Source organism: Megalops cyprinoides, chromosome 1, assembly GCF_013368585.1.
Source record: "Megalops cyprinoides isolate fMegCyp1 chromosome 1, fMegCyp1.pri, whole genome shotgun sequence".
NCBI classification, from domain to species: domain Eukaryota; kingdom Metazoa; phylum Chordata; class Actinopteri; order Elopiformes; family Megalopidae; genus Megalops; species Megalops cyprinoides.
In genome coordinates, this window is record NC_050583.1 from 70,306,195 (window position 1) to 70,325,857 (window position 19,663).

The 19,663-nt window shown below is 41.3% G+C and overlaps 3 protein-coding genes across 3 annotated transcripts; 2 read left to right on the top strand and 1 right to left on the bottom strand.

The window, feature by feature from the left end:
• The first annotated feature begins 1,881 nt into the window (after window positions 1–1,881).
• Window positions 1,882–4,443, top strand: rbbp9 (retinoblastoma binding protein 9). The gene is made up of 5 exons (XM_036547619.1): window positions 1,882–2,051; window positions 2,389–2,431; window positions 2,524–2,629; window positions 2,995–3,080; window positions 3,601–4,443. The coding sequence occupies exons 1-5, from the start codon at window positions 1,956–1,958 to the stop codon at window positions 3,822–3,824; spliced, it is 555 nt and encodes a 184-aa protein (XP_036403512.1). The 5' UTR covers window positions 1,882–1,955; the 3' UTR covers window positions 3,825–4,443.
• A 70-nt stretch (window positions 4,444–4,513) lies between these two features.
• On the bottom strand, window positions 4,514–11,550 carry polr3f (polymerase (RNA) III (DNA directed) polypeptide F). Its single transcript, XM_036538878.1, has 9 exons — window positions 11,385–11,550; window positions 10,876–10,993; window positions 10,622–10,689; window positions 10,405–10,472; window positions 10,089–10,201; window positions 9,642–9,785; window positions 6,514–6,621; window positions 5,595–5,786; window positions 4,514–5,263 (listed from the first exon to the last, which is right to left on the bottom strand). The coding sequence occupies exons 1-9, from the start codon at window positions 11,438–11,440 to the stop codon at window positions 5,186–5,188; spliced, it is 945 nt and encodes a 314-aa protein (XP_036394771.1). The 5' UTR covers window positions 11,441–11,550; the 3' UTR covers window positions 4,514–5,185.
• A 407-nt stretch (window positions 11,551–11,957) lies between these two features.
• On the top strand, window positions 11,958–19,555 carry dzank1 (double zinc ribbon and ankyrin repeat domains 1). The gene is made up of 21 exons (XM_036544473.1): window positions 11,958–12,135; window positions 12,419–12,554; window positions 12,646–12,799; window positions 13,121–13,250; window positions 13,385–13,469; window positions 13,763–13,881; window positions 14,075–14,157; window positions 14,399–14,516; window positions 14,651–14,764; window positions 15,000–15,086; window positions 15,221–15,343; window positions 15,564–15,728; window positions 15,847–16,084; window positions 16,279–16,382; window positions 16,475–16,558; window positions 16,873–16,972; window positions 17,077–17,168; window positions 17,304–17,387; window positions 17,861–17,988; window positions 18,624–18,698; window positions 19,198–19,555. Exons 2-21 carry the CDS (start codon window positions 12,446–12,448, stop codon window positions 19,364–19,366), a joined length of 2,361 nt encoding a protein of 786 aa, XP_036400366.1. The 5' UTR covers window positions 11,958–12,135; window positions 12,419–12,445; the 3' UTR covers window positions 19,367–19,555.
• The last annotated feature ends 108 nt before the right edge of the window (window positions 19,556–19,663 follow it).

A 19,663-nucleotide genomic window follows, 5' to 3' on the forward strand; every position in this document is an offset into this window, starting at 1 on the left:
GACATTCATAGTGCAACATCTTAGTTTATGCAAAGAAATCATTGTAATGGCAGTCCATCTTTCTAAAACTTGGAAAAAAGTTTTACCATCATGACAAACTGATTAGTGAAACAAAAAACAAAAGGGAAATGCCTTGCATTTTACAAAACAAGCAAACAAACAAAACTGTTAGGGCGCTTAGTGACGCCACTCAGCAAGACAAAGGACAGCATTTTGATGGTGAACTATTAATTTGTTATTTTTTTATATACACTCCCGGGCAAAAAAATGGGCCAAGCCCAAAATCGTAAAACATTAAGCTTTTTATGGTCTTAATAACAAATCATTGGTCAGGAAATTAGCAAGAATTATACAAATACATTCCTGAGACCTTCTGTGCCACCATTTGCTGGTTAACTTTTGCTGCAGTGAATTGTTGGGGAGAAAGCTGGAAACAGGGAAATTCACTTATATAGTGTTCTTGTACACAAAGTAAAATAATGATAATGATTAAAATGTTTGATATAAAAATTTTCTAAAAATATCTTCTGGGATGTTTTTATTCTGAAAAGTTAAGTCATTTTTTGGTGATCTGCCATACCTAACGCAGCCCGTCAAAGACCTGATAATGAGCTCATAAGTGGAGCCAGGAGTGACAGAGAGATCTACAATATGCAGTGTTGTGAGTCCCAAGGAAAATCTGCTCCAAGAAAAGCAAAATATCATGCAGGGTTGCTGTCAGAAATCGCATAGCTAGTCTTCATCAGGCCAACTGTAGTTATTCTGAAATTTACAAGACCCTTAAGGCAGAGAAAATCCCTATTTCTCTATCATCTATTTAGAGAATAGATCAACGCTTTGAAACAACAGGTGATGTTGCCAGAAAGAAAGGATCTGGAAGGCCCAAAGCCATGTCATGCAGGGATGACCACCTGCTGAAATTTACAGTTCTCAAAGACAGGAAAAAAAAACTGTCAGAAGAATTCAAGACCTCAGACAACAAGAATCTTTCAAGAACAACAATTACCAGAAGGTTGTCTATTGCAGGTTTTGTGTCTAGAAGATGTGTTAAAAAGCCATTGCTGTCTGAGAAAAACATCAAAGGCAGAATGAAGTTTTTTGTCAGAATATGGAAAGTTTGATTCATAGTGGTTCAGCAGAGTTCTGTGGAGTGATGAATCATGGTTTGAGTTGTATGGTGATGCTCCAGAGAGGTATCTTCAAAGACCTGGTGAGAAACACAAAATATGCATCTCTACCACAGTGTAATGGTGTGGGGAACCTTTTCAGATGCTGGTACTGGTGAGCTGCTTCACTGTGAAAAGTCAATTAATGCTTTGGAGTACAACATTGTACTTTAGAAAACAAGACTTGCTTGTTTTCTAAACAGGAACAATCAGACATTATTTTTCAACAAGACAATGTTCCTGCCCACACTGCAAAGACCACCAAGAAGTGGCTTGAGAACAAGTCAATCAGGCTCATGTTTTGGCCTGGCCAGCGTCCAGATTTGAACCCTATAGAGAATATTTGGTCTCACATTAAACAACTTAGCCAGGAAATGTTTTTCAACAACTCATCAACTGTTTGAAGCCATCAACCCTGAGTGGAACACTATTGACTCTTGATTTTGGGCTTGGCCCATTTTTTTTTTTTTTTTTGCCTGGGAGTGTAGTTAATATATTTTACTCATGGACTGTCCTGTATAATTCCTTGGTTTAAAATATTTATTCCTTGTGATCCTTTCTAACATTTGTTTTGCTGGCGTGTGGTATACTATGTTATTTATTTATTTGTACTCACACTTCAGAGTCATCAAGGTGCTTGATTTTTAGTGAAGTCTTACATTTTCCACTTTGTATGTATAGCCAGCGGGGCTGGACGGATACGGGATATGGGACACTTCCTGTAACTGAGAACTACAAATCGCATACGACTAGGCGATTGTTCTAAATTTCCGTAACCATACAGAGAAGATGCCGCTGTGTAAAGCTGTCATTGTTCCAGGGAATGGAGCTGGAGACGTGGAACACTGCAACTGGTATGGATGGGCTAAAACAGAAATAAATAAGGTAAACGAAACACAAATGTGTCTGCGTTTGGTGGCTAGCATGCTAGCTAGGTAGTTTCTAGCTAGTTAGCTATAGCTACCTGGATACGTTAGCAGAAGACCTCTTCTTAAGCCAACACTTAAGCTAGCAATCACTAAAGCTTCTCGCTATTTTGTAGTTATCGGTGTCCAGTGGAATTTGCTACTAATGTTCCTCAAAAAACTCGCATTTCCACTTCTTAGCACAATGTTCTTTATTCATCTCACAGTGTGCGCTGATTACTTTTGATTTGAGACAATAGTATGGTATGTTCAGCTACACGGATGTATTGCTAATATATGTCATGTCTATCTCACAGATGCCAGATATGATTTGCCTGCTTAAGAACATGCCTGACCCTGGTAAGCTAAGAACTACAGCACAACATTCCTGTCGACTCGAGGGTTCTGGTTGCAGTTTCACATTAAAGACAGGTTGTCCGTCGTTAATGCAGTGACCGCCAGGGAGAGCCTGTGGTTACCATTCATGGAGAAGGAAATGGGGTGCGATGAACAGACAGTGATCATCGGCCACAGCTCTGGAGCTGCAGCCGCTATGAGGTACGGCTTTGCTCCATTAACATTACTCAATGATACACGGCAGAATACTGACTGATTTGATATGTAGTTAGCATTACATGACACTGGAGGCTGTAGGGGCGTTCACGGTAGCTTTGGTCCCTCCTGGATGTGAATTAAAAGGCATCAGCATACTAATAATGCAGTCTTTATCCTAAAATGAATAAATAAGTCAAAGCTCAAATGGCCTGACACATCTGCAGAACTCTTTAGTAAGTGTTTGAACAATTGAGTGGTACAGAGACATTTTCAAGAATATGCAATGGTTAAATACATAAAACTGTCCCTTTTCAGAGCCATGGTTCTCTGTGGAACTGCTGTGAACAAGTTTTTTTTTTTTTGTCCAGGTATGCAGAGACTCACAAGGTGCATTCTATTGTGCTGGTGGGTGCCTACACCTCAGACCTGGGCGACAAAAATGAAAGAGAGAGTGGTAAGCTGCGATGCTATGTCTAGTTATTATGCCATGTGTCAGAGGGCTGAATTTCCTACATGGGTGCACGGAGAGAAATGGATCTTTTTATCAAAAATGACTGTGAAATTTATTTCCAAATTCTTATTTCCATTTCTTTCTGTCAAGGACTTGATAATGAGCAGTACCAGACTGGCAAAGGTGTCACATATTTCCTTGAGGGCACCGTGTTGGGTTCTATTTAACCCTCTGTTCTCAGTTTAATTTTTTATCTTATTAAAGATTTACATTACATTTTGTAAAATTTAAAACACAGCTCAAGAAGCTGTATATTCCTTACACAAGTGTGAATGTTTTCACGTTGATTAACTTGTTAGACCAAATAAATAATAACCTCACAGATGGACAGCCAGCTGAGTTATTAAGTAAAGTTAAGCTAAGCTATTAAGACACCTGTGGGCTGAAGGACCTGGTCCAGTGTCACACATGGTTCATATCCTTTCACTTTTCCTTGTTAGCATATCACGTTGTTTTCCCTCAGGGTACTTCAGCCGGCCCTGGGAGTGGGTGAAGATCCGGGAAAACTGCGCTCACATTGTGCAGTTTGGCTCCACGGATGACCCCTTCTTGCCCTGGAGTGAGCAGCAGGCAGTGGCCGATGGCCTGCAGGCACAGCTGCACAAGTACACCGACCGCGGACACTTCCAGAATACACACTTCCCTGAGCTCATCCTCGCTGTGCACAAGCTCAGGGAAGCTGAATGAGCAGCAGCAAGGAACCTGGAAATTCCTCCTGTCACATCAATGAGACAGCTGCTATGGACAGACAGTGGTATTGTGCTGGGTATTAAATCAGGTGGGATTACAAGTACTGTATGTAAATTATGCAAGTCTTAATAAAATGAGCATGCATAGATTTCATCAAAGAAAGCATTTCAGAATGTAGGAATCTTGAGAATATGTTTTGTTCCTTTTACCTGTAGTTTGAGTGCCCAATTTCACTTAAGTGCTCATGCCTGGAGGTATGCTGTGCAATGTCACCATTCTGTATATTATATTATTATTTAGCAGAAGCTCTTACCAGAGTTAGTTGGTTTAGTTTTGACATGTAATCCATTGATACAGCTCGATATCTACTGAGGCACTTGTGGGTTAGGTACCTTGCCCAGGGCTACAATGGCAGAGCCTCAGTGGGGAATCAAACCAGCAACCTTTCAGCTACGAGCGCTGCTCCTTACCACTATGCTATACTGCCCACATAGGCAGTATAAGCGGTCTTGGTAATGTTTGGGACTACTGGAATCTGACTTGGTGTTATATAAACTACAGGGAACAAATCCTTTTTGATTGGATTTAGTTAATATGTTTCACTCAAATAAAGGACCTCAACACAGTTACCTTTTGTAAATATATTTTATTTCATATTTCACTGAAGAAACAACTCACTTCCCCTGTATAAATTAAGTACATCACCACTGTGGCTAACTCAGGCTTGTTTAGATGTACATTATGATTGGATTAAGACAGTTTCATTTTAGGCTCTAGCCACATCCCAAACTTGTTTAAATCAGTAGTGCCTATAAACCTGGTGGACAAACCTTGAGGTTACTTACTGTACAGGGAAATGTTCATTAAGGGGTAAGCACAATGAAAGTAAATCAGCATCTACACACAGATGCTCTTAAACCAAGACAAACTGCTCCTCCATGAACATCAGTCATTTTGACCTTAAGTCACTTAATGATGAAAGACCGATTTCATCACGGCCTGCCTGTAGATTGGTTGCTGGGTGACAAAATTTGGCCAGGTCCACCTGCACCGGCCTTCTGCAGACAGTCAGGTGGGAAACCAAGCTAATCATGGTTCTGGTACTGAAGCTAGATAGCAGCTGCCATACAAAAAGTCTTCTCAAAGGTCCGGCCATGAAGATGTACGACCACAGCTTCTCTGGCCTGTATGGTTTTTATAAAGAGGGATAACTTAAGTGTCAGTGTATGTATCTTGCACAAAATAAAACGATAAATCTATAGCAGTTGAAATAAAAATATCCAGTGACATTCCAGCCTTCTGCAAACACTGTTTAAGTAATACTCTTCACACAACAGAAGAAAAAAAATAGCCCTTGGTCAAAAATCCAGCCACTCAGTCATGTATATGCAAGTAGAGGGTGAAATCTCTCCTCCTTCATGGCAGTCATCAAACACCTGAACAAGAGAGAGGGAATGCATGCATGAAAGGGTGATTGTTGACAAGCTTTACTCAGGGGGAATGTAAAGCTTATTCCAGTTCATCCATATCAAGACAAAGGTATTAGAGAACATTAATGCCATATTAAATCCAATGTTTATTTCACTTGTAAAGTGATTAAAGCTGAAAAATGTTACACTATTAGTATATCCAGTGCTTTAATAAAGGGTGTTTTCAGGTTTTGCTAAGATGACAGAAAACAAGAAATGAAAATGATAGTTTCCATTTGCAACAATGGGCATTCTGCATGTCTGACAAAATGGAAAACCATCAGGTGAAAAGACTTACAGGACAGAGGCCACATGGGGTCTTGACCAAGCCCGTGGGCTGAATGATGGGGTTGACGCCTCTGTACAATTTCATTTGGCCATCCACGCTTCCCACCGTACCCTCCTTGGCTGCAATGATGGTCATCTCCACCTTGCCATCGTAGATCAGCGTGTTCAGGATAGTCTCTATGTCTTCCATGGAGAGCTCAACCTGGAACAGTTCAAGATGGCTGTCTGGTCTTGCCCTGTACAGATTTGTACCAAAATGCACAACTGTACTTGGATTTACCTGGATTTTGATTTGTTCTTTTGAAATACTGTTCTGATCCCTACACTCATGTCTTCAATTCAACCCGGTGTTTTGAAATCAAAGCATGTGTACAATGTTTCTGTGAGCTAGAGACAAAGCTGCACAGAATTTAAATGATCTGGATACCACATCTTATGAAGTGTGCCTGCTCTCAGCCATTCCACATAATATAAGAATGTGCTGAGATCCAGGGCAAGCTTTCTGCTTGTGGATGAGAATCAGTCAACAAGCAGGCAAAGTGCCAGTCCACTAACCTAAATTAATGTTTGTGTTCAGATTATGTAAATATCAGTGGATGTCAGCAGTGCCTGCTTTGAGCTGATGCTTGTGGACAGTTTTTCTCTTGGTGACGGACACTTTGAACACATGCTTCAGTTCATGATTACTGGGTTTGTTTCAGGACATAAATGACGATAGGAACAAGACTACCAACTCTTTTGAATGGAGGAAACAAAATAAAATCAGTTTTTACTGTGCAGTTTCCCTTTGTGTCAAAAATTTCTTGCTCAAAAAAACTTCACTGCACAGGCCTTTGCATACTACTGTAGACCACAGAATCCTTTACAATGAGAAGGATGTAGAGCCTTCTCTGTTATTAATGTAAAGTTATGGCAGATCTTGGCCTCACCTTGCTGATGCCCAGCTCACAGATGTACTTCCACACCTCATGCGAAGTGGCAAAGGAGCTATTCCTCTGCACCATGGGGCTCTGCTTGCTGTCCCTTGCTACCTCAGCCTGGGAGAATATACGGCACAGTCAACCACAACTGCTGAAAACCTGCCCCCTGCTGGCCACAGTACTGCAGCCCCTGCTCCCTGCCATTCATACCGATGTCTAGCAGTAACTGTAAAGCACAGTCTGGTTCAGGACCCACAGGGGGGTTGTAGGAATTTAAATTGGCTCACCAAACCAAATTGTAGATCTACGATGTAAATCAATTTCAAGAGTAAAATTACATTTCTATTTGCTGTACACCTGGTAGCACCATCAGGCAATGACTTACAAACTTGTTCTGTGACAGTGATGATAAATATATTGCAAATATGGGCCGATTATGACTTGATATACACGTGTAAACATGCTTATGTGCTTCCGCAGAGTTGAGTGCCTTTGTTACTACACAGCCACTTAAGCGCCTATGTGGGAGATGTGTTTTGGAAGGAATCTGCCCAAAATGAGGGCGTATTGCTCTAAATATGGATGTGTCTCATTATTTTCCAAGAACTGTGTATTCTAATTTACCACATAAGTGTCTTTTCTCTCCACAGCCCTTCCCCATGGGCAAAGGGCGAATAAGTCATGAACCCACAATGGCCATGCTGTGTAACAACATTGTTGGTGACTAGATAGGCAAAGGTCAGTGACAATAAACATATAAAACAATTTCCTTTTGACATATATTGAATTTTACAGTTGAATAAATTCACCCCATTTGATAACCCTATATCATTCCTCTATCAAGGAAGTGTTGAGTGTTTACTTTCTTTAAACATGGCATATTTTCTTTGTGATCTGAAACTTGGAAGCAGACTGCAAGATGCATTCATTAACGGATGTTCATCTCAACCAGTGTGATAAATTAATGTGATTATCTTAAGGTGCTCATTGGTCATATGTGCACACGCACATGTACATAGATATCTGAAAATAATGACACCTGTCATTTGGTATTACAGAGCAAATCACCATGTGCCCTTTAAGTTAGGCTTAGTGACACACGTTTCTAAGGTTAGTGAGTTGCAGGTAAAGTCCAGCTGTTCTTTGAAAATAATAAATGGCATAAAAGAAAATAATTTTATTTGCATTATAGCACTGTCGGCGTGACAATTCAGACATCTATTTGACAAAAACATTCTGTATGCCATGGTTGAAATGGAGGCTAGCCCCAGCTCAGTACTGTGAAACAGCTGGCATAGGAACAATCGTAAAAGTATCTGTTACCAGCTAGACAGAGGTCTGTAGAGCAAAATATTGCAGTTGCCAGTCTCTGGCAACGATGAAGGCGGCATACATGATCCAGACACAGCATTCCAACAGCTTCAGAGCTGGGCACAAAGAAACCTTGAGTCTCATTTAGATCTTATGGTGTCGACAGACAGTGTTTACAATGTTTTCGATCGGCAATTCATGATGGCTGAAAATTTGCACTGCAGTCTTGTCTATGCTGAAAAAGATGTGTTCTCTTGGTCCTGGCCAAGTAGTTCCAGTTAGTGTAGTAGTAAATCATGACACAGCTCTTGTCCCTAAACATGGTGTCAATATTTTGTGTAGCAAATACAATTGCATTCATTTTATTATCCTACATCACATTTTAATACTGTTGTGTTTGAAAGGGATGAGCATCATGTCAATTCAGTTGCAGTAACAATAGCTATAATTGAAATGGTAGGTAGTTAGCAAGGCTACACTGCATATAGACCCATGATGATCACAACAGGACCACTGTATAAATACAGCTGCAAAGGGAAAACCACACAGTGCCATGAAAAAGCTGACACAGTAGTCCCAGCAAGCAAGCAAGCTAGCTAGGAGTACAAACTAATTAGTTCAGGTCACAGACAATCTATCCATCAGTGTCCATGTGTTTTAACCAGTTCCTGTATGAGACGCAAGGGTAAACAGATGCCTTCTTAAAATTCTTCCACATTTAATTTTAAATTGACCATTTCATATAAAGAATTCAACAATATGTTCTAATCTTGTCATCCTATGGCTGGTTTTCTTTTGCTGTATCGTTGATATAACACTTCCCAATGACTAAAGTGACAAAAAACAACTCTGAACTGATCACACTATTTTTTTATGTTTTATATGAGAGATCCTGACATTTTTAACTTCATTTTGACCTTTTTTAAATTTTAAGCACTGAAAAGGCCCATCTTGCTTCCAGAACTACTTTATTTTCTTGGAACTATCTGCTCAGCTTTCATGCTTTAAGTGAGTGTCTTGTGACTACTTCCTGCAATGAGGACTAATAATTCTCTGAGAAAATCTGTTGGTCACAAGGCTTTGGCAGAGTGGTGTGGTTTTCTAGGGCAATTTACATGTATTCACAACACTCAGCTTTGTACCACCCATTTTAAGAGAATTGCGGGTGCGTAACTGTGCGTAAGTGAGGCGGGAAAAAAGTCTAAATCGGCCCTTTATTGAAAAACACAATCTGATAATAGAAGATAATAAAAAACAGGCCTACTGCACATACTGAGAAAGCAAACTTCTGGCGATACTACTACATTTATTGAAAAAATAAATAAATATTTGTTTTGATAATACTGATCAAATGAGATTTTCAAATTTATTAAATTTTCATTGTGCTAAATGAGATTTTCAAATGGGACATTAAAACTCTGTCTGGTTGTATGTTCAGTGCCTTTTTATTTACTTCTGTTGTTCTTTGGTCACAATGGTTTGTCACTTGTGAGAGCTGGTTTTTCAAACGCGTTGCCGGAAAAAAGTTCTAAAACCACTTCTGTATATTGTGTGACTGAGGTGATGTCTGGATGAAAGCACAGTTCATCACAGTCTATTGGTTTGTGAGTGTTGTTCAACGTGATCTTAACGGATGTGATAATATGTATACACGTTCGATCGTGTACATGCAAACTAGGCTCTTTGTGCTGGAATGATGCAAATCCTGACACTATAGTTCAAGGTTGTGTGTAGTGTCTGTCACTACTTTCAGGGAAATAGCCATTTTGATAATGACAAGATAGATCTTTGAAAAGACCTCCAGAGGTATGAATTGCTACTCTCACCTTGCTTTGTAAGAATTTAAAGCACTGCTGGTTCAGCACCTCCACAAACTCTGACTCAAAGTCCTGGTCGCTGTACCAAGCCCCTCCTGTTACTGAGCGATCCGGCTGCAGGTTGTACAACATGTAAACCTTCTTCTTAGAAGCCTAGAAACAAAAACACAATTCATCAACAGATGGTCTGCATATCTACATAACATGCACTACCTTCCCCACACTAAATATCTTGATACACAAATGAAGAATTTGACCAGAGTTTCTTATCAAACTTGGCAAGTATTATTTGTTACACAGGTTATACTAATTTATAAATACATCATCATAATTTATTTGTCTTTTTATTTTTTAAGTCGTATTGATTTTCCATCACTTTCATACAAACTATACACTGTAAACTAGGGAAGTTGTTGGCTAGCAAACATGGTGGCAAATCTTCTCATGCTGACTTACAGCCACAGACTTCACAGCCTTGATTAATTTCTTGCTCTCCAGATTCTTCAGTATTTTGTTAATCTCTGTCAGGGGAAGATTACTTTTGTATCGAATATCCCTGCTCCAGATTCCTGCAACGGAGGACAAAACAAAGTCACATTCCATCCAGTTATGCAAGGGACAATTCTTTTAATTACATGTGTTCGTGTTAACATTGATTTTCATTTTCTCTGAATGGCAACAATACATTAGGGGACAAAATGTGTGACACTCATGGAAAACAGTCTGGGACCCACAGATAAGTCATGGGCTGTACTGACACTTGAAATTGTACCTTTGTTTCCAGCATCCTCAATAATCTGATAAACCAACTTCTCCTGGTTGTCAGATCCCTTCATTTTACTTAAGAAAAAAAGAAAGATTGTTTTAAACTTCATGCTATAATATTTTGGAAGTAGCATAGCAGTTTATACAACACAAAGGGAAAATCTACAAAAGACACACAAGGACATGAAAAGGGGATTATGTTTGGAGATGAGTACAATGTTCACCTTGCCGTCTGCATGTCTTTCAATCTGTACAGAAGTCCTGTGCTGTTTCTTAACAGGTCTAGCTGTCCCTTTAGAAATAAACAAACAATCTTGTTTCTGTAGCAGTTCGTGAACACAGAGCACCCAATCGTTCTGGCAGGCATGTGAGCCAGGAAATAAACAAAGAACAGAACAGTTGAAGCCTTATGTGATTGTACAAGAGACACGACGACTACTTCTGTATTTCCTTAGCTGAATCGAATGACGTGACTTACTACTGATAGCAGTCTGTTGATGGCCATAGCCCTCTGTTGCGCCTCTACGTGAGGCATGTCGTTCTGGATCACTTGGTCCGTTATTCCGTGGGGGAACTGTTGGCAAAGCTCTTTTATCCTTACAAGTGGAGAAAAGTGTGAGGTATCCGGAAAACTTGACACAAATCATGCAACACTCACGATGAGCGACTATCTGAGCTTGAATAAATCGTTAAACTACCAACAAATTAAGCTTGCTTTCCAGTTGTCTGTTGTATGTCCCATAACTGGAGTACCCACAATATTAAGAGAACACACGCAAATGAATATGAGAAATTACAGAAACCTCGCAAGCTAATGTTGTGTTCTCCCCAAATATAAAATAAATGGATGTTTTTATAGCAACCAAATTCAAGATAGTTGCCACCTATAGCTGACCAAGAGAAAGGGTGGTTTATTGTGACTTTTCTGTTTTGCAAACGTTGCTAGTGATCCAGCTAGCTAGCATGATAAAATTCACTGTGACATACCGGTTTTCGATGTCCACGGGATCAGTAGACTCTTGTTTCACCTTTACTTCCGCCATCTTGTAAACGTAAAGGCAAAAATAGTTAAGAAGTTAACTTTCTATGAAAAATGAAGCACCTATGTATGCATCTATCTCTCATCGTCACCAACCTCTCCCTGCATCAACACTCGAACATGCTACCAAGGGTCCTTCATGGTTGAGTCGCGATTTTAGATTTAGTAGCTTTTGAATATGGCCTGATCAAAATGTTACAGTAAATCTTGTGTTACACCTAAAATCATTTAAATTGTAAAACAAAAATGTATATTAAAGGTGTTTCCTAGTATGAAATTATTTATTGATATTGTATGCCATACAATTCGTAGTTAATATTGCGAAAACAAGTCAACAGGGTTAGCGGTAAATTCAAGCCTCATATGGCGGAATCAGGCATCAACCCTCCAACCAGTGATCGAAACAAACGTAACCCATTGGCCGACACCTTTAATGCCGACTATTGGCTGAATGGTTGCTATGGCATATGTTGTACACCAACGGCGTTGCTGTGTGCTGTGTCGCTTTTAATTGTAGCGTTTCTCGGATACATACTTGTGAGCTCTAACTGTTGAGGTTCGTAGGAAACGTACGAATTTCTTCCGATGAAAGATACACTTTAAACAAGCAATATATCTGTGTTTTTTTAACAATCTGGGCCATTACCTACAGTATTAGGAGAGTAACATTTGTTAGCTAACTGACGCCGGAAAGAACATGTGAGTACCTTTGTAGAAGGTAAAAAAACTGAAGTTGCCATAGTTAGCTAGGGTTGGCTATATTGGTATATACAATATATTACACAAACAGGTATGATCGAAATGATACAATTTTAACTCCCTTGCATCAGTCATCGCACGATAGCTATCCAGATCGTCAGTGGATTTTAAGTTATTTTTGGGGTTGCTGTGTTATTGTGCTGTATGGCTAAAGATTTGCTATTTTATCTGTTTTGTGTATATACAACTTGCATTAGTTTTCACTGTCCTGTATTGTATACAGTATCAGTTGCATCGCTATTCAATAAAGATGACTGCAGGCTCCATATTTGTGCCACAAATCATACCAATTCGGGTACCTCCTCCTGGGAAAGCAAAGCATCAGATCGACACAACAACTCCCATCGAGATCAAGTCTGGTAAGACGCAAACACGATGAAATAGGATTCAGAAGTTGAAGAAGTTAACAAGGACATGCATTTAAATTTGTCTACATTTTCATATATCCAGATACCCAGAACGTCACCGTTTACTACACTTTGGATGGCAGTAAACCGGAGGTTGTGAAAAGACCTGGATTTGGAGAAAACAGCACTTTGATGTACAGTGGACCCATACATTTGCCTGAGGGAAAAGTGTCTGTAAAAGCACTTGCTGTTGCTAGGTAAATTTTCAAACGAAGCAGAGCAGATACCAAATCAAGATTCCAGTTGACTGTGTTGTCATTTTGCCAGGGAAAAAGTTTTCCTTTAGCTCTATAACTTGACATAGAAATCCCACTGTGCTATTTCTTGACTATTTTGGATTGATGGTTGCCATATATGATTTGCTTTGTCACTTACAGCCATGAAAATGACACATGAAAAAAGGATCTGAGCATTTTTGGGCTGAGAACAAGAGAGCAAAATTAGTGTGGAAGTTGCTGAAATAAAGTATGAGCACTGCTGTGGTGATTGGTGATTTTTGGATTGGTTTGTTATTCCAGGGATGGCAGACAGAGTGCTGTTGTCACCAAGCTCTTTCTGGTAGACTATTTACCTTCAGACAAGCCAGAGTCCACTGAGGACAATGAGGACAACTTTGTGAAAGAATATGCTCGAGATATCTCCAAACAGGTGAGGGGTATAGCATTCAATACCAGTAACAAGTGCATGAAGCCTCTCTTTCTGTTTCTCTCTTCTTTGTCTTATATTGAACTCATATTGCAGAATCATGCTTTCTCCACCTTGCATTATAATATCTCCAACAGGAATCCGATGAAGGATGTTCCCCTTTTCCGAATTTGACCAGCACAGTAGACAGTGCCATAGAAAACGCATCAAAGAGGTATCAAGGTGTGTTTGAAGGGGTTATCCACTTAAATATCTTCATTTGGAATGTTGTTGCTCACCTGTCAGAATATTTGGTTGGTTTTCAAACTGAACCAGGTAGAGCAGAATCAAAGCTTGGTTTCTGAGTGTCTCCATCCCCAGGAGATAGAGTTGGAGTAATTGGAGGTTCTGTGCAATTTTTGGGATTATGGCTAAGGAAATAAAGTGCTGAACTAAATTAAATTCTGAATTAAAATACCTACAGGCTCATGAAGGTTCAGTGTTTCAGCTGAAATTAAAATGCCCTCTTTTCCCAGCATTGAAAATTGAGGGCAGTGACTCTCACAGGTCACCAAAGGGCCCACGTTTCATCAGCAGTCGCCTGGGACCCCCATCACCTGGACCTGAGCTGACCTCACACCGCACACAGGACCAGGTACGTGTGTGTGAACACATGACAGGGTAGTCAGAATTATACACACACAACACAGAACAATGCTGATCTCTCCTGTCACTCCCTGTTCAATTTTGGCTTTATAATGTCTATGTGCATTCCTGCACTCCTAATTTTGTTGTTTCCCTCTGCCTTTCATCATGCAAGATTATTTTTTGCCCATTTGTATGGTCAGATCACAGCTGAGGGGGATGGTCCTCGGAAAAGCTTGTCAACCACCCAGATTTCAAGAATACAAAGAGAAACAGACTTCTTGAGGTGAGAGCTCCAAGTTGTTGGTGTATGAGCATGTCCAGAAACTGCTTACTGCCAAACTTACTGCCAGTAAGTGAGGTTCTGTAGACGTTACACAGGAGAAACAGGACTGTAAAATCTTCTGTTTCAGGTGGCAAATTATGTTCTTGGCTAACGGTGAACAGCCTCACAACAGGGCTCCGAAGATATTCAACGTATGCTGTCTGTTAGCTACATTGTTTCAGTTCTCCTGCCATCTCTCCAGGTGTGCCCAGTGCTTGTCCCCACGGCCCTCAGACCCCTTTGCCCGTTTCTGTCTTCAGTGTGGTGCTCCAGTGCCCCCCATCCCAGGACAGAGGTTACCACCCACAGAAGGGGGACAGGTACTATACCAGAGTAGGATCTTCAAATCAATAAATGCTTTTCATTTGCTCAACTTGAAAAATGCTTGGTGAATAGAGCAATGACGCATTCCCTTGTGCATCTTGCCGATAATGGTTCCTTTTTTAAATTTGAGATGGGGGTGTGCATCCATTGCAAAACCATGGTTCCTGTGAACACTCCGACCTGTGTGGTCTGTGAGGCTCCAGTGGCCCCTCAGCTCCAGCCTCAGGCTAGTTTGAGACTGAAGGTAAATCCATAGGATGCGAAAGGATTCATAATAAATGAAGCGATATAGCAGATGCCAAAGTACTATGTACACTGCTGTAGGTTTTATTTAAATATAAGTCTGTCTTTATGGAAGAGTATTCTTCAGCTAGAATTACAACAGAAGTTTCATTGTTGTAGTTTCAGTTTTCATTTGTATATGTGAACCATGTTTGTGTGCATGTCTCTCTTGATCCGTTCCTATTTCTCAGGACAAGGTGATCTGTCCATCATGTGGGACAGGGAACCCTGTGAACATCACTTACTGCGTCACCTGTGAGACCAGACTGCCAGAACCAGCCACTGTAAGACACTGACCAATCACATATTAGCTGGGGTGAAATGTGAATGCAAGCTTGAAAGAGTATGTGAGGATTGGAAAGATGATTAGACAGGCAGGTGTGCAGGACTAAGATTGACACTTCCCTTCCGTGGCCAGGTGGTGCTGGGAGGACAGAGTGCCCCCCCTCTGCCCAATACGAATGGCAAAATGGTCTCCTGCTCCAAGTGCAACAGGGTCAATACCTCAGATGCCCGATTTTGTGACTGGTGTGGTGCCAAGGTGAGCAGAAAGATTATAGATGCTGCTGCTATTGTATTGTAGGCTCTGAGAAAGAAATCTTGATGCTTGTGATGATCTCTGTAGTAGAGATCCCAACAGATTATTGTGATTGTAAGATTATGACCAATAATGTTGACTATGTATGGTTCTGGTGAACACCATTTGTACAGGGAACGCATAATGTAAGAACATCTTTTAACAAGGTATCTTCCCTCCCTAGCCAGATCCTGCAGCTAGATATTTGACTTGTTCCTGTTGCGGGGCATGCAGTCACCCCTATGCAAACTTCTGCTCCTCGTGCGGTGTATTCCTAGAGGGACCACCAAGGCTAAACTCCCACACCAGCACAGTCCATTCAGCATGGGACGCTCCAGAGCTGGACCACGTATGTTGCCTGAGAACACATAGGAAGCCTGCTTACATGATGTTTGCGTTGTTTTTTCATGTATTGTTTGTATCTCTCTCTTTCTGGCTGTCTGTATCACACTGTGCATTCCTCAAAGTTGCCCAGCTTTCGCTCAGATAGCGCCACCTGGCTTCCCGTGCCCCCCTCCCTGCCCCCTGGTGTGGCGGCAGTGCTGGCTTCAAACCGTGTGGATCAGCAGACTCAGACGGCGGGGTTGTTCTACCCCTCAGGCACGGAGCTGCAGAAGAAAGGGGAGCAGGCGGTGCTGGAGATGTCCAGACAGGAGCAGATGAGAGACCGCAAGCCTTTGCTTACAGCCATCAGCCCAGGCAGAGGTACCTCAGCATTGGCATTACATAGCCTAGTGAGTGCAAGGGAATGGCTCACTAATTAGATTGCTCTTTGAGAGAAAAGCGGTCCACGCTAGAAAACAGCACTTTAGAGTGAAAACATGGCTGATTTTCTGCAGCGCTGTGCAGACAGAGGAGAACTGTAGCAATACTGTGAGCAGGAATATCTTACTCTTTAGGTTACTGGAGGAAACAGCTGGACCACATCTGTGCACATTTGCGCAGCTACGCTCAAAACAACACCGAGTTTAGAGCACTGATTGGAGAGCCACGCATGGGCAAGGTGAGGTCAGGGCTGGACTTCTTCATGGACTGCATTCAGCACTTAGTCGGTAGAATATAAACCACTAAAGTTATTCAATCCGTTATCCACAGATGATTTCAGCAATTGTACAGGAAGACAACTACGAAGTTAGTCTGAGGATTAACTTTGTATCAGCAGGATCGGAAAGATCAAGGGTATGAAATTTCCTGGTCTCTTGCATGGTTTATATACAATAGTATCTATCAATATTATTACAGTACCACATGCTTTATGGTGTAGACCACAAATGTTGTCCATTCCTGACCTTGGAGTTCCTTGAGGGTTTTTGAAAAACTTTTCAATGAACAGCTTATTCACTCCTGTACACTCCTAAAACTCAAAAGATCTCCAGTCAATATCTTCAGTAAAGGAATTGAAAATGCGGATAGAATGAAGACCAAAGGCTTGTGGCTGTTCGGTGGCCATCACTGTGGTAGCCTAAAGTTATATCTGTTTTTTGGTGCTCCAGGAAACACGGATGGGGAAGCCCCTTGGACTGTCTAAGAACCAGCTTCTGAGCAGCGTAACAGAGGGCAGAAATGGCCTGTCAGGCAGTCAGACCAGCCTGGGTGAAGAGCTTCAGCATGCCCATCAGTCACCATAAGGGTGGGTTAGTACAGTGCCCTCTGTTTGTGAGATGTGTTCACTTACTTTCATCTCTTGTGATTGGCAGTGAGTGAGAACAGTGTGGTGTCCACTGGAACCTTCAGGAAAAGCAGGAAGTCCCGGGCAAACAGGGTTTGTGAGGATGAAGAGAAACTGCCAGTATGTGTCCGTCATATTTCAACATACTTCTTGGCATCTAACGTAAAAAATGCACAAAATGTCAACTATGATCTTGTAGCAGCATTGTAACATATGGAAATATTGTTCTCCATCACATGTTTCCTTGTCCTCCAGCCATCCAAAGACAAACAGCTTCTGAAGGAGGTGGGGCCTGAAGGGAAGGGACAGATCTCAGTGGTGCAGCAGCTGCTGGATGAAGTAAGTGTCCTCAAGGACATATAACGTTCTTCCTTTAAAAAAAGATACAGGGGAAGATCTATTATGAATATTCTGTATTTATTTGAATGTATGTGTATATGTGTATATATATATATATACCTGCCTTTCAAATTCTGTGTTCTTGGTGAATGCTTGGTACAAGTGCTGCTCAGCAAATTCAGGCTCGTCCATGCAAGTCCACACAAAACTCCTGTCCTCGAGGAAGAGAATGTCAGAATGTGCTTTTATAGACATTCGCATATTTGGACCTATAACCACAAGGGATTTAACTTCCCGAAGGACATTAGTCACTAAAGACCTAAGGTGAAATAAAAACACTTTGGCCTCAGGATGGCATACTACATCACTGCAGTGTTTTCTTGGAGTACTTGTGTGTACATGAGTGTAGTTGAGAGTGACATCAGGGTAATGTTCCGTTGATTGACTCTTCTGTGTGTGGGCGTGCCGCTCAGGGTGCAGATCCCTCCTGTCAGGACAGTGATGGCCGCCCAGCTCTCACAGTGGCAGTAATGAACTTGCACCATGAGGTCATCCCCCTGTTGGTGCACAAAGGAGCTGACATTGACCAGCAGTCAGGACCGTGAGTACCCTGGGCCTTCATCTCCTATTCCTTATGTGTGATATGCCCCCCCCCCCCACCCTTGACGGAACATCCACACTGTGTGTACAGTTAAATTCGTCAAAAAGGATGGTTTTTCTACAGCAAAGGGCATTTCAATTCAAAAAGGACATCAGGGCGAATGTCCTGTACTGTGCATAAATAGGTTTCGGGGATACATATATACATTCTACTTTTGAGACTGTTCTCTCTGCCGGTATCTCATACCTAACACCTAATGTGATTGTATTTCATCTTCGTCTGGACACGTCTCAACCAGTGACTGTCTGTCAAGTGTGGAGTAACTCAGTGTAGAATTTTAAATCCTAACTCAAAAGAAGGTACAGTGTAGAAGTATAGTATAGTATAGTATAGTATAGTATAGTATAGTATAGTATAGTATAGTATAGTAGTATAGTAGTATAGTACAATGCTGATTGAGATTACACATGCCGAGTCCTGGTCCTGTAGAGGTGGAACCCAGAAGGTTAACCAGCTGTCCTTATATGACCTTCAGTCTTCTAACTTGGAGAAATAAACTAGGAGTGGTGAAACAAGCCACAAAACTATTAAAGCAGCAACTGCAAATTCCGTACTGTTATGTCCATCCCTCTCAGGGTGAATAACACAGCCCTCCATGAGGCGGCGACATGTGGGACTCAGGCTCTCCAGTGTGCTGAGACACTGCTGGGGTGAGAGATGTGCCCTTTTGTATTTTTATGACCCTTTCAGTTGTTCATTTGACTCTTTCATCCTGTTGTCATATTGCTCTAATGGAGTAACACCTACATGTTTTGTTTTATATGGAAAGGGTTAGGTCATGCAACTAGTGAATGAGGTATATGGCAATTGAACTCCGTAAGGGTAGTATAATGGTAAGGAGCAGGTCTCATAACCTGATCGCCAGTGCGATTCTTCACTGTAGCGCTGCTGTTGTATCCTTGGGAATGTACCCCTGAATTGGCTCAGTAAATATCCAGCTACATAAATGGACATGTTAGAATTGTTTTGTAAGTCATTTGTAAGTTGTTCTAGGTAAGAGCATCTGCTAAGCAACTGAATGTATGTATGAATTACTGCTCCATGTGCCTGCTTGTGTTTGATCTGTGTCATGTCAAGCAATGTATAGTATTGATGAATTTTTCTCCGATTCACTGGACAGGTCTGTTCACAACTGCTTTTGTCTTGCAGCTGTAATGCCAGCATCAGGAGGAAGAATGACAAAGGGTTGACGGTGTATGATCTGGCAGTCAAGTCTGGTTGTCGCCCTCTGATTTCCTTAATTGCTGCGAAGATGGGGCAAGGCATGCTGGACAAACTGTCCAGACCAAGAAATAACATCAGCCTGGATGCATTCTGATAAGGGAGGGATGCAGGCAGTCTTACCCTTGTTTCCATCATCTTGGTGTTGTTGATATAAAAGTCTGTAAGGACTTTGTTTTCAGATCAAGTGCTTCCCCTCCATTTACCAAGATACTCAGAAGTGCAACCTTCACTATACTATAGTATAGCTTATTCCAGTGTTTCTCAACCCTCTCCTGGAGGACGCCCTGCCCTGCATGTTTTAGAGCTCTCCCTGCTCCAACACAGCTGATTCAAATGATCAGTTTGTTATTAAGCAGCTTCAGGAGTTCATAACGAGTTGATCATTTGAATC